The sequence below is a fragment of the Palaemon carinicauda genome, chromosome 2 (assembly GCF_036898095.1).
Source record: "Palaemon carinicauda isolate YSFRI2023 chromosome 2, ASM3689809v2, whole genome shotgun sequence".
Classification (NCBI taxonomy): domain Eukaryota; kingdom Metazoa; phylum Arthropoda; class Malacostraca; order Decapoda; family Palaemonidae; genus Palaemon; species Palaemon carinicauda.
Window position 1 is genome coordinate 179,109,008 of NC_090726.1, and position 12,500 is coordinate 179,121,507.

Below are 12,500 nucleotides of genomic sequence, written 5' to 3' on the forward strand. Positions count from 1 at the left end.
TGTGGAGTGAAATATTTAGTTTTCCTTATGCAGTATATTGTGCATAATACATTTCTTAATTAGATTTATCGGGTGTTAGTTGAGTTACTTTCTCAATACCTTTACTTCAAACTTTCTTTAAATTGTGATACAACTTTTCTTGTCCTAATCACATTTTCTCCTCCAAAATACCATTTAATCTATAGATATAATTCAGTCATTATTATGAAAAGATGATGTTATTTATAATAGCAATGATGATCGACAACCTAGGTATGAAAAGTAATTAAATGATATATGCTAATAATAAAGATATTGATGATATGCATTTTTGGAATTAAACACGACCTAATAATATATTGCAATTAGTAATTCTAATGATAATATATAACTTCGTTAAGAAAGGTAACCAAATAATATATTGCTAATAATAAAGATAATGATGATATGCAACTTCGGTATTAAACGTAACCAAATAATACATATTGCTAATAATAATGATAATATGCAACCTTAGTATGAAACGTAACCAAATAATATATTGCTAATAATAATGATAATGAAGATATGTAACTTCGGTATAAAACATAACCAAATATTATATTGCTAATAATAAAGATAATTATGATATGCAACTTCAGTATTAAATGTAACCCATTAATATATTGCTCATTATCATTGCAATGATAATATGCAACCTCCGTATGAAACGTAACCAAATAATATATTCCTAATAATAATGATAATATGCAACCTAGGTATGAAACATGATCATCAACATTTCATTTCGTATTTTGCAGCATACACGATGTAAATACATAACACGAAGCGTAATACCGTAATGAAAATTACCCGTCAAGATAATCAGGCCTTGAATTAGTTACTTGCAAAGGCGAGATTAATGTTATTTGTCGGAGGACGTGTTTACATTATCGCACACCAGTTTCGCCGAGTTGATAATGTTTACCTAACAACGTCATACTTATAATCTACATAATGTGTGTAAACAGCGTTATTACAGTAACACATTCTTCGTAAATTGCTTCGTGCAAGTGGGAGAGGTGATTTGCATATAGAATGAATAAGGAATCGTGTCGTATTTCGGTTAATGTTATTCGAAATACATTTTCTAATTAACATTATGCATAATGTGTGCTTACATGTTTCCGTGGTCACTCATTTTGTATCCTGTATAGCAGTAAAAGGACAGTATCTTGCTTCATACATATGAAAGCCTTAGACAGCTATGAGGAAATACTCTTCTCTCTCTCTCTCTCTCTCTCTCTCTCTCTCTCTCTCTCTCTCTCTCTGATTCGGCACGTCTTTTGATGACTGTTTCTCGACTATGATACTTGGGTTAAATTAAACATTTCTCATTTAAACAAGTCAAAGAATTATATAAAGGCTGTTTTAAAATTCGATTTAAAAAACTTTTATTTTAACATTAGTTATGCATTAAATAACATATAATTACAACACATCTTAATTACCAATAAAAATATAATCCTACAGGAGTTTTTCAAAAATCCATTAACTATAACCTACCTATTCTGTTCACAAAACAATTTTCTAAGTATATCCTAACTAAATCTTCTATTGGAAGAAAAAATTAAACTAAATATTTTGCCTTGACATACTTCACTTTATCCCAGTTGAATTCGAGATATACAACAATATGCAAGTGAATTTCGAAATGTTTTGTAGAGCCTTTACAATAAATCCCTTAAAACTAGTAACATTAGATGAAGACTGTCAATCTTCTTCATATATATTATTTTATGATTTTTCTAATTTTACTTTTCTACATCATGATTACTACAGAGATTTTTTTTTTTCAAAATATTGAGCAATACAACTATAGTTGTTTTGCTTAGTTTATATATATTTTTAGAATTAGTATAAAAATTCTCATAAAACCTCTGTTGCTGTAAAGTTATTAATGGATTACTTCTTTTTGAGGAATTAGTTTCGTAATAGCTCAGGCGGTATTACGAATTGTGCAATTTTTCCTTTCTATTTATTCAATTTATATGAATAGCGTTGGATTAATTTCTTTTAATAAAATAATATATATTTTAGCTAGTATACTAAACTGAATCTGCAATTAGAAAATGAATTGAGAGTTAAATAAAAAATAAACTATTTTGATCATATTTTAATAAAAAAAATTAATTATATTGTAATTATTTATTAATTCTCCTAAAACTATTTTTTTCCACATTGCTATTTTTCATCTATTATGAATAATTATTAGAACTCTCTAAATTATTTTAAAAGGCGGAACAATTTTAGATATAAAATCTTTATTTGCATTTCCCAAACGATTACGTAACCAATCAAACCTGAAATTTTGAAGTATTTTGATTGAAATCACAATCGTTTTTTATTATAATTATTTTATATGATCTTACAGTACGACTCACGAAAATATAACTATGAAATTAATTTATCTATTAGTTAGTTTATAAAGAATGGTGATAAGAATTAGATATTACATCCCAATTTATCTGAACTGAAAGCAGGTGCAAGACATGAATACTTACCATATTTCAGTGTTTTCAGAATAACCTCCACTGAAAACTGTTCACCGAAGATCGTCTTTATCAGCTGGTATTTTCTTCACATCACTCGACAACTAAAGTGAAAAATCACAAATCCAATAAATTTGTTATGATTGCCGAATTAGCAAATGACACAATCTTATGGGATTTTTTTATTCGTAAACTGTAAACAGTATCGCACTGGGCAATAAGTGCCTCTGACGCAGACGAAAGGAACGGGTATCAACCTGCAAGTAGAAATATTTTTACAAATCAGGCTCTCTCGGATGTAGGGTGGAGTTCACCCGGACAGAGCACGTATACCCGAGTGCGACTTGACAGTGAGCAGGTATCTGCTGAACTGACTCTGGCTCCTCTCGGCCGTAGAGTTACATCCCTTTCCCAGGATGAGTTGCCAGATGTATAAGCAGCAAAACCACCACCATCAGCCTCCCCTCAACGTCAACGACGACGGCGGTGGCGGCGGTGGTGGTGGTGGTGGTGGTGATGGTGGCCAGGTGCTTCAGGGCGGTGCTACTTTTCCATAGCGGCTGATGCTGCTGCTGATGATGATGATGATGGTGCTGCTGCTGTTTCTGCTGCTGCTGCCACTCAGTGAGTCATGTCACACGGCCTAATCTCGCGACAACCAAGAGGTGAGTCTGTGGCCATAGTGGGGGTGTCTGTACGTCTGTGTTATTGCATTGTCACTCCTTTTGTGTTTTGGGGTGTTATTTTTATACATAAATGGCTAATTAAAAATATTCTATGCAAAATTGGCTAATTAAAAATATTTTATGGAAAACAAACTCTCAGACAATAACAAGTTTCAGGAACCGGGTGACTTTTGGTCATTCATAAAACCTTTCAATTAGTTCATCATGATGTATAAAATGAAAAAAAAAAAATTGAATATATATATTTTATGTAACTATCAGAAAATGTAACATCCGTCATAATTTGAGAATTATCAAAAATGTTCCGGCTGCTTTTATGTAATGTACCTTCATAGATATAACTATTTTTATATTTTTATATCCCTTGATTTTTTTTTTAGCATTTCAGACAGACAGGTAAAAACATAACCTCATTGGCAGAGGTAACAATCTGATCAGACGAATGTAGAGAATATAAAATTTGAAATATGCAACGAATAAAGAGAAGTTCCTAGATTCGATCAGAGAATGTGAAAAATTATGGGTCATTCCCATGCAATGATATTTTCCCAGCATGATATAAGGAATTCGAATGGACCTATCTGAAGTTCACAGATAAAATTATGACTAAAATAGTATTCATATCAACCGAGCTAACATCTTTCCGTGATTCAAGCTTCAATATCAGTCATTTTAAAAACTATTTGCTGTTCTAGCAATATTTTTAATCACACATGAATGAACACTCGTCTTTTATCTGAGATCACCCCTTAATGTTTTCCTTATTTTTCTATCAAGATAAAGAAATTAAATGAGCATCCCAATGCTTCAGAAATCTAGTCGTGAAAATATTCAATTCTGGGCCATTTTATCAACCATTTTTCTCTTCTTCTTTCAAGTACACTTTGATCCAGCTTTTCAAAAAAGCTAATCCTCAACATCCTACGTCATCTGACCAATGTTTTTAGCTTTCTGTCCCTTTTCATGAGCAAAATTTCTAAAATAGTTAAATTCACCAGGTTTAAATGCTTTTTTTTTTTATACATGTTTTATGTAAAAATCCCTGTTAAGCAAGCCCGGATTAGGTCACCACTCTGTGCATTACATATTTTATTATCTCTTTTAATCTACACTTTTCCGTTCTAAGTCTCTATAGCTCATTCACTCTCTTTGTTAAGTGGTATACACTATTAAACTATCATGAGTTTATATGTATATACATATATATGTATATATATATAGATATATATATATATATATATATATACATATATATATATATATATATATAAATATACATGTATATATATATATATATATATTTATATATATACATGTGTGTGTGCATATATATATATATATACATGTGTGTGTGCATATATATATATATGTATATATATATATATATATGCATATATATATATATATATATGTGTGTGTGTGTGGTGTGTGTGTATGTGTGTTTGTGTGTGTTTACAATATAGGGAACATTGTAATATTTCATGGAAATTTTATTATACTTAATCTAAAATTTCTATATATTAATAATTAATTTTGATTACTCAAGTAAAATAAAGTGCATATCGTTATAATGATACTTGTATTATAATACTATGTAACTTTGAAAACTATTTGCCGTAGGAACACCAACTTAATTGGAATCTTTCAATTTAAATTAGACTAAAATAATCATCATTATTGTTAAATGACACAAATCAGTAATGATATATGTCATGAAAGGGAATATTTTGTTTAGGATTTTAAATATCATTTTAAAATATAATGAAGCAATTTCAAGAAGAGAATAGTGATCCTCTTACGTTTCATGTACACGTTTGTGAAACTAGATATAATTATTATTATTATTATTATTATTATTATTATCATTATTATTATTATTATTATTATTATTATCAGCTAAGCTATAACCCTAGTTAGAAAAGCAAGTTGCTATAATCCGAAGGGTTCCAACAGGGAAAATTACCCCAGTGAGGAAACGAAATAAGGATATAAATAAACGATATGAAAAATAATGAAAAATTACAATAGAATGTTCTACAAAGAGTAACAACATCAAAACTGATATTTCGTATATGAACTATAAACAAAACTTATGACATCCAGTTCAATATAAAAACATTTGCTGTAAGTTTGAACTTTTGAAGTTCTACCAATTCAACTACCCGATTAGGAAGATCCTTTGACAGCTGGATAAAAACTTCTGTAATACTCTATTGTATCAAGCCTCATGATGGAGAAGGCCTGTGACTATTAGAATTAATTGCATGTCTAGTATTACGAACAGGATGGAATTGTCCACGAATATCTGCATGTAAATGTTGTTCAGAATTATGAAAAATGTTAAGCAACATGCATAACGAACTAATTGAACGATGGTGCCAGAGATCAACATCTAGTTCACGGAATAAGAAATTTAATAAACCGTAAGTTCCTGTCCAGCATATTAAGATGAGAATCAGCAGTTAAAGGCCAGACAAGAGAACAATACTCGAAGCAATGTAGAATAAAAAAAAAAATTAAAACACTTCTTCAGAATATATTTTATATAGGGAAAGAACTGCATACATTCATTATTTGATTTGATCTAAAAATTAAAGACTTAAAAGTACGGTCAACTATATACACATTAAATTGCATATTTAAATTTATGATTCATATTTGGTATGATTAATTTTTGGTTGATAATGATTTTATCAGAATTTTTTTTTATATACGTTAACCTGGGCAAATTTACTTTTTCTAATCTAGCTTTGTTCTTTTGTTGAACCCTTTGTATTAGAATAATGACTGAAGACAAGATCAATGATAAGAATGAAAACGATAATGCAATAAGCATAATATATGTAATTTGCAATGTTCTTTTTTTTTAGGAAGGTGAAGTTAATATTGTATTTACAGACAGGTCACTGAAATAATGTGTACTTCTCTGATACTCTTAAAAATGAATTGTCTAAGGTTTGAAAAATAATATTGTCTATGGTTGTTCTCATACGATTACGTACACTGATTGATTTAATAGAATCCAACCCCGTCCCAAACAACAACAACAACAACAACAACAACAACAACAACAACAATGATATTGTTTCCACGAAGAACTGCCATTTTGTATAAAATGTTCATATGTGAAGGGGACGTTAATTCTTGTGGCCACGTAAATATTATACATATAGACATTTGTGGAATAAAAGCTCTTACTATCTAAATTATTTATGTAAGTCATTTGAATCAATATTCCAATAACGTTTAATGATATTAGAAGAGGGTTTTTTTTATTTTTCAAATTTCTGAAAATTGGGAAATAATATTATAAGAATGGTGTTTTCTGTGCCCTTAGGCTCTATAGATTCTCAATGGTCATTGATACTAACCTAAGTATAAAAAAAGTAGATAAGGCTTAATGTCTAGAATAACATCGATTAGTGGAGCAACTAAGTTGACTATTATTTTAATATCTCCAGTAAAGATGTATACATCAATTTCTATAACATACTGACAATGCTATCCGGTAACAAAGAAGAGCTCTTCTGACAGTCTTTGATAGCATTAACAAGAAGAATAGTTCTGAACTAGGACACATTCATTATATAAGATTTAAGTGGAAGACTATGGCCATCCTAGAGAAAACATTCTTTGATAACAGTGGCTTGAAATTCCCCACCTGATAGTACTCATCCTTGAAACTCTATCAGTCTTTACATCAAAGTACATGAAAATGGTTAGTTATAATTTACCAAAGGCTCTAAAAGTACTTCTTCTACTTCTTCTTCTTCTTCTTCTTCTTCACCGAAGGCTATAGCACGTCTGCTATATATCTGGTTTAAAGGTCGCACATTAATGGCAGAGGCAAGAGACAGTGACATGCCCTGGTTAGTAGGACAGTGCCCTAGACACTAGCCATTTATCCATATGATCAGCGACTAAAGTCGCTTTCCACGCAAGCTAGGGAGGGATAGGCGATGGCTGCTGATAACTCAGCAGTTAGACCTAGAAGCTTTCCTAAACACCCCTATCCTTAGTTCACAAGGACGATAAGAATGCAGACATTATGGGAAACTATTGAGTTTGCATGGGACTCGATCTCCCGTCCAGTAGAACGCCAGACAAGGACGTTTCCAATAGGCCAGCATGGTTGAGTAATAATTGGTCTGGTCAGTCATTTGACGGCTCACCCCCATGGAAAAAAAGTTGATGCTGGCACATAAGACTTAATTATATCAATAACAAAATCCGTATATATGTTTAAAATCATCTAATTAGGTAAGAGGAACGAGGATAGATGATGAATACACAAAATGGATAATAGAAAAGACATAAAACAGTTATTTATCGTAACGGCAGTGAATTAATTTCCCAAACAAGCAATAAAGCGTATTCAGAATCAATGTTACCAAAGAATTGAGTATGAGGCTCATTTAGCAGATTCCGATGGTCATAGTTCTGACGCAGAGTTATTCAATTTCATGGGTACTGGAATCCCTTACTGATATTACTTTCAAAGTAATTACAAAGACAAATAGGCCACTGTTCATTAATCTTTATAGTTATTGGCCTTTCGTAGACCTATATTTATATCTTTATTCGATGTTTTTGTCTTTCAATTATAAGGAGAGTATTTTATTACATTGAATTGGCCCATTCTCTTACATGAACACGACCTGTTACATGGGCATAAACATGACATACATTGCCATTGTGGTATAACAGCTTCTGAAATATATTATATCACATTTATGAGTCTATTAATGTTTACATATGACTAGACATATAAATAAGTATTGCTAGTTGTGGATAGAGAAATACTCTATTTTATTGGAAAAAAAAGCATCTTCCATTGTATGAAATATGGGAAACTTATGCCTTCCTATCATAAACAGATTCGCGATGATTGCTACTCTGGTTAATAAAAATGGAATAAGTTGTCAGTAAATATAAATCCGCTTGTATACATAAATGTAGGATTTACATGTTGTAAACAAACACACACATACGCACACTCACACACACACACACACACACACACACGTATATATATATATATATATATAAATAAAGAGAGAGAGAGAGAGAGAGAGAGAGAGAGAGAGAGAGAGAGAGATAAACGTTTTCACGTTATTCTTTAGCAATGCGTCAAACTATACAAACTGTGCCATTCCTTGCCGACTTGTGTTCCGAGCTCTTTTTTGCGTGATCCTTTTTCAGGACTACAGTGGTTGAGATGTGGATTTACATTTCAATATAATGACTATGGCGGTGTAACTTCAAAATACAAAATATCAGGAAACTCGGCTATTAATTTCCTAGATTTAACATATGTGAACTGTGATTCATCGTAATGAAATATTTCAAAATGGATTATGAAACACTTGAAAATTTTTCACAACGGTTTACAAGATATCTTGGCCGATTTCACCAGTTCAGTAAAGATAGCATTGCCTTATGCAAGACACGGGCCCTTGCGTTGGCAGCCCGTAAGCGAATTTAATTGTAATGTACTTTAATTTGCTTTGAACTGAACAGAACTGATTCACCAGCTTCTTCCTTTTTCGACAAAGATTACGGTTCCACTCACGCATTCGGTTTGATGATGTTTCGTCAAGGCCGTTATCCCTTATCCAACAAAGCTTATCGTGTGGCTTGGCAGGGCCATCTGATGATCAAGATTTAATAACTCATGTGGTCTAGGATCCGATTCCCAATATGGTTTATTGAGGAAATGTGTGATCTCGCTCCCTCCAGAACTCTTTCGGCAGTACAGTAGATTGTTTAGTCTGAAGAGATTTAGGATTTTACTCTTACGATGAAGTTGATTTTGTGTTTTAAAGACTGTTTTTGCTTTTGCAACGCAGCCTAAACTGTAAGGCTTACTCGCCCCATCAGATCCTCTCTTTTTGCTAACGACGTTGGTCCGGATTTCAGTTCTGGTGATCATTCATGCCATGGCACTTCTAAATACAGTTACTTTACTTTTACATATATATATATATATATATATATACACATATATACATACATAAATATATACGTATATATGCATACATACTTATGTATATATATATATATATATATATCTATATCTATATCTATATCTATATCTATATATATATATATATATATGTATATATATATATATATATATACAGTATATATATATACAGTATATATATATACAGTATATATATATATACAGTATATATATATATATATATATACAGTATATATATATATATGTATATATATATATATATATATATGTTACGCTCATTACTGAAAATTGCCGATTATTGAAAATCGGCAAAAATTGCCTATTTTAGATAATCAGCAAGGGCCCTGCCTATTATTGAAAATTTTCAATAATGGGCAAAATATTGCTTATTTTATATATTAGGCAACATGTTTTTGCTGAATATTGATAACGTTGCCGAATATTGAAAATATTGTAACTTAAGTGTTTCAAACAACCAGTATTCAATTTTGACAGCTGGAAGGTCCATTCTAAGCTCTAAGCAAACTAATGTAGACCATAATGAATCTAGTTTAATAACAGTTTAAGAATGTTTACTGTAATACACTCATTTTATAACAGCCAGCATCTATTTTTTAATTCTATCATAATATGCGTTTTTTTCTTCATAAGCGTTTAATTTGGAAATTCAAATAAACACTGAAAACACGGATAATACAATTTAATTTTGTAACATAACAATATTATTAGAATACTGACTTATCAACCTTCACCAAATAATTTGCAAATAATTCACCGACAATAAAAAATTAACTAATCAATATCTATTTTATATAAAGAAACAAAATAAAAACTAAACATTCTTACAGATGTTGCTAGGATGGCACCTAAAGTTACACTTCGTTTTCTTTCTACTATAGCTACATCTTAGAGAAATATGATCTAATTTGCAGTTACATTTCTGGTAACTTTGGCCACTAGTGGATCGAGATACCGCAGCTCTGAGAGTAACATGGATGTCTGATACATCAGCCAGTTTAAGTAGTTTTTCACCAAATTTATCTAAATCCGCTCTAGTAAAGCAAGAATTTAAGGTGCCTTCTTTGCACCCTAAATGATACATGTCATTTTCCTTGGACAGCACAACTACTAGTAAGTTTTTAGGGTCTGAAGGACCTCGATCAACGTCTGGAATTCTTAGAGTAGCGTTGTCTTCTACCTGCAGTTATTCCTGCATCCTCATACCCCTACAGATCATTTATTGATGCGGATTAAGCCTGACTAATGTCGACATTTTTCCGTATAACTTCGATGGCATTAACCCTTTCTTCAATACACGTCAAAACCTTATCACTTTCAGGTTGCTCTGGAACCTCTTCATCTTCAAGTTGCTGTTCTGTTTTCCTACTTTCATCGTCTTCCCTTTCGCCTTAATTACCGTCCTCGCTGAAGAACTGAAAATAATAGGTTGTTAGCTCATATCATACTTTTCTGATTGTAACTAGGCATATGACTTAAAGAATTTTAATATTACTATGCTTTCTAAAACCTGAAGCTTTAGGAAATGGAAAATTACAAAATATGTAAAGACTTGTTAACACAGTAGATTAGGTCTTTCAACTTATGATTTTTGGGGAAATGAGAAGGAAGAAGATTAAGTGCACTCCATTAGAATAGTGTATGAAAAATCCAGTTTCAAAGTGCATTATCAGGTTATCTTTTTTAATAGATTATTCAATATCGTCAAGATCTTCTTCGTAGCATATGCCATCAAAAACTGATTCAGGAAGATTTGTTGAAGAGAGACCAACGGACGGTTCTTCTCCAAAGGTGGCATTAAATGGTGTATGTTTCGTCGTCTCATGCTTCGAGATATTTACTTGCCACTGAACAGATTTTAAGCCAATACTCCATTTCTTGGAATTATTCTCTCGCATCCATATCTTCAATTTATCCTGGATTACACCATTGAGTCGCTCCATTGCTCTTTGGCTTTGGGGATGACTTGGCCGACCTGTCACTAGCTGCAATTGTGGCCAAAGTGTTGATAATTCGGATATCACAGAATTCACAAATTCCCTACCGTTGTCACTTTGCTGTACTGCGGGAGCACCGAATGTTAAAAACACAGGTAGAAGTGCCTGAGCTACCTATTCTGCTGTTTTGGTAAAATGATTAACGTAAGTTAGGATGTATTTATAATCCACGTCAGGAAGTGACTGAAAATTCATTAGATCAATTTGGCACCTTGATAAAAATGAGTGGCTTCTAATTGGTTTCACGACAAGCCCTTTTGGTTGCTTCCGACTCTTTTAAATAACACTCTACACAAAAATTATTAAACAGGTTACAATATTCCATAGTTATGTCAGACCATTTCTTTTTAACTTCAAATAAAGTTTTCTTCTCGCCACCATGACCAACATCTTTATGTGCCTTTTCTATTGCACCATACACTTCCTCAAACGCTGCTACGTATTTAAAATGTTCTTCCCTATCTGTTCTTTTCTTTATCAAACATTCCGTTTCACCAACCTTAAAAATCTCAGATCTTGAACGATAGTTATAATCAATAGTGGTGATAGCATCACTTTCTAGATCCTTTGATAACCTTGATATAATATCTTTTACTTTTTCAAGCGAGAACAATCTTGTGTTCTTCCCTTTTCCTTCAACGATGGTCCGTAACCTTGCCTCGAAATTTTCTTTTACTTCCATCGCTGAAGCCATGAGGATTATTCGATATTCGCCAAGAACTGTTGTAAAGAATGAAAAAAATTCCGTAACTAATCTAAGTATTTGTACAGAGAATTATCATGAGTACCGTATGTTTCACTTCACACCTTCACTCTTATTTACAAGTTGATAACAATTGTTGGTGATAGTAACAAGGCATTAAGCTATTAAACTTACTTATAAATGGCCAAACTGTCAACCACAAAACAGAGATTAGAATAGGATAAAATATTAAAAGTTAAAAATAGTGTCAACATATTATATTCTATTCACAAAATTTCTTCACCCATTAATTACATATGGAATAGTAGTCCATTTATCAATATTCGGCAAAATGGTCTTGTCGAGTTTTGAAACCCTGCTGATTTTAAATTCTAGGCAAGAAAAATTGCTCATTCTATATAATCGGCAAATCGTTTGCTCATTCTCAAAAAAAGGCATTTCTATTGCCGATCCTCAATAATCAGCAATTTTCAATAATGAGCGTAACATATATATATATATATATATATACATATACATATATATATATATATATATATAGATAGATAGATAGATAGATAGATAGATAGATAGATAGATAGATATATAGATATATATATA

The 12,500-nt window shown here is 31.6% G+C and overlaps 2 protein-coding genes across 2 annotated transcripts in view; both read right to left on the reverse strand.

Annotated features, from left to right (window-relative positions):
- The window catches only part of LOC137628462 (protein O-mannosyl-transferase TMTC1-like), a 160,024-nt gene extending 156,813 nt beyond the window's left edge, over positions 1-3,211 (reverse strand). Inside the window, 1 exon segment of the mRNA XM_068359622.1 lies at positions 2,523-3,211. The gene's annotated coding sequence lies outside the window, so the exon portion shown is untranslated.
- A 7,680-nt stretch (positions 3,212-10,891) lies between these two features.
- LOC137621441 (KRAB-A domain-containing protein 2-like) lies at positions 10,892-11,891 on the reverse strand. The gene is made up of 2 exons (XM_068351745.1): positions 11,513-11,891; positions 10,892-11,262 (listed from the first exon to the last, which is right to left on the reverse strand). The coding sequence occupies exons 1-2, from the start codon at positions 11,889-11,891 to the stop codon at positions 10,892-10,894; spliced, it is 750 nt and encodes a 249-aa protein (XP_068207846.1).
- Between the last annotated feature and the right edge of the window lie 609 nt (positions 11,892-12,500).

Excerpts from the sequence above, each read along its gene's own strand:
- LOC137621441 (XM_068351745.1), bottom strand. The coding sequence starts at position 11,891 with ATGGCTTCAGCGATGGAAGTAAAAGAAAATTTCGAGGCAAGGTTACGG. Across the intron at positions 11,263-11,512 it reads TGACATAACTATGGAATATT|TACAGCAAAGTGACAACGGT; the intron begins GTAACCTGTTTA and ends GTGCTCCCGCAG.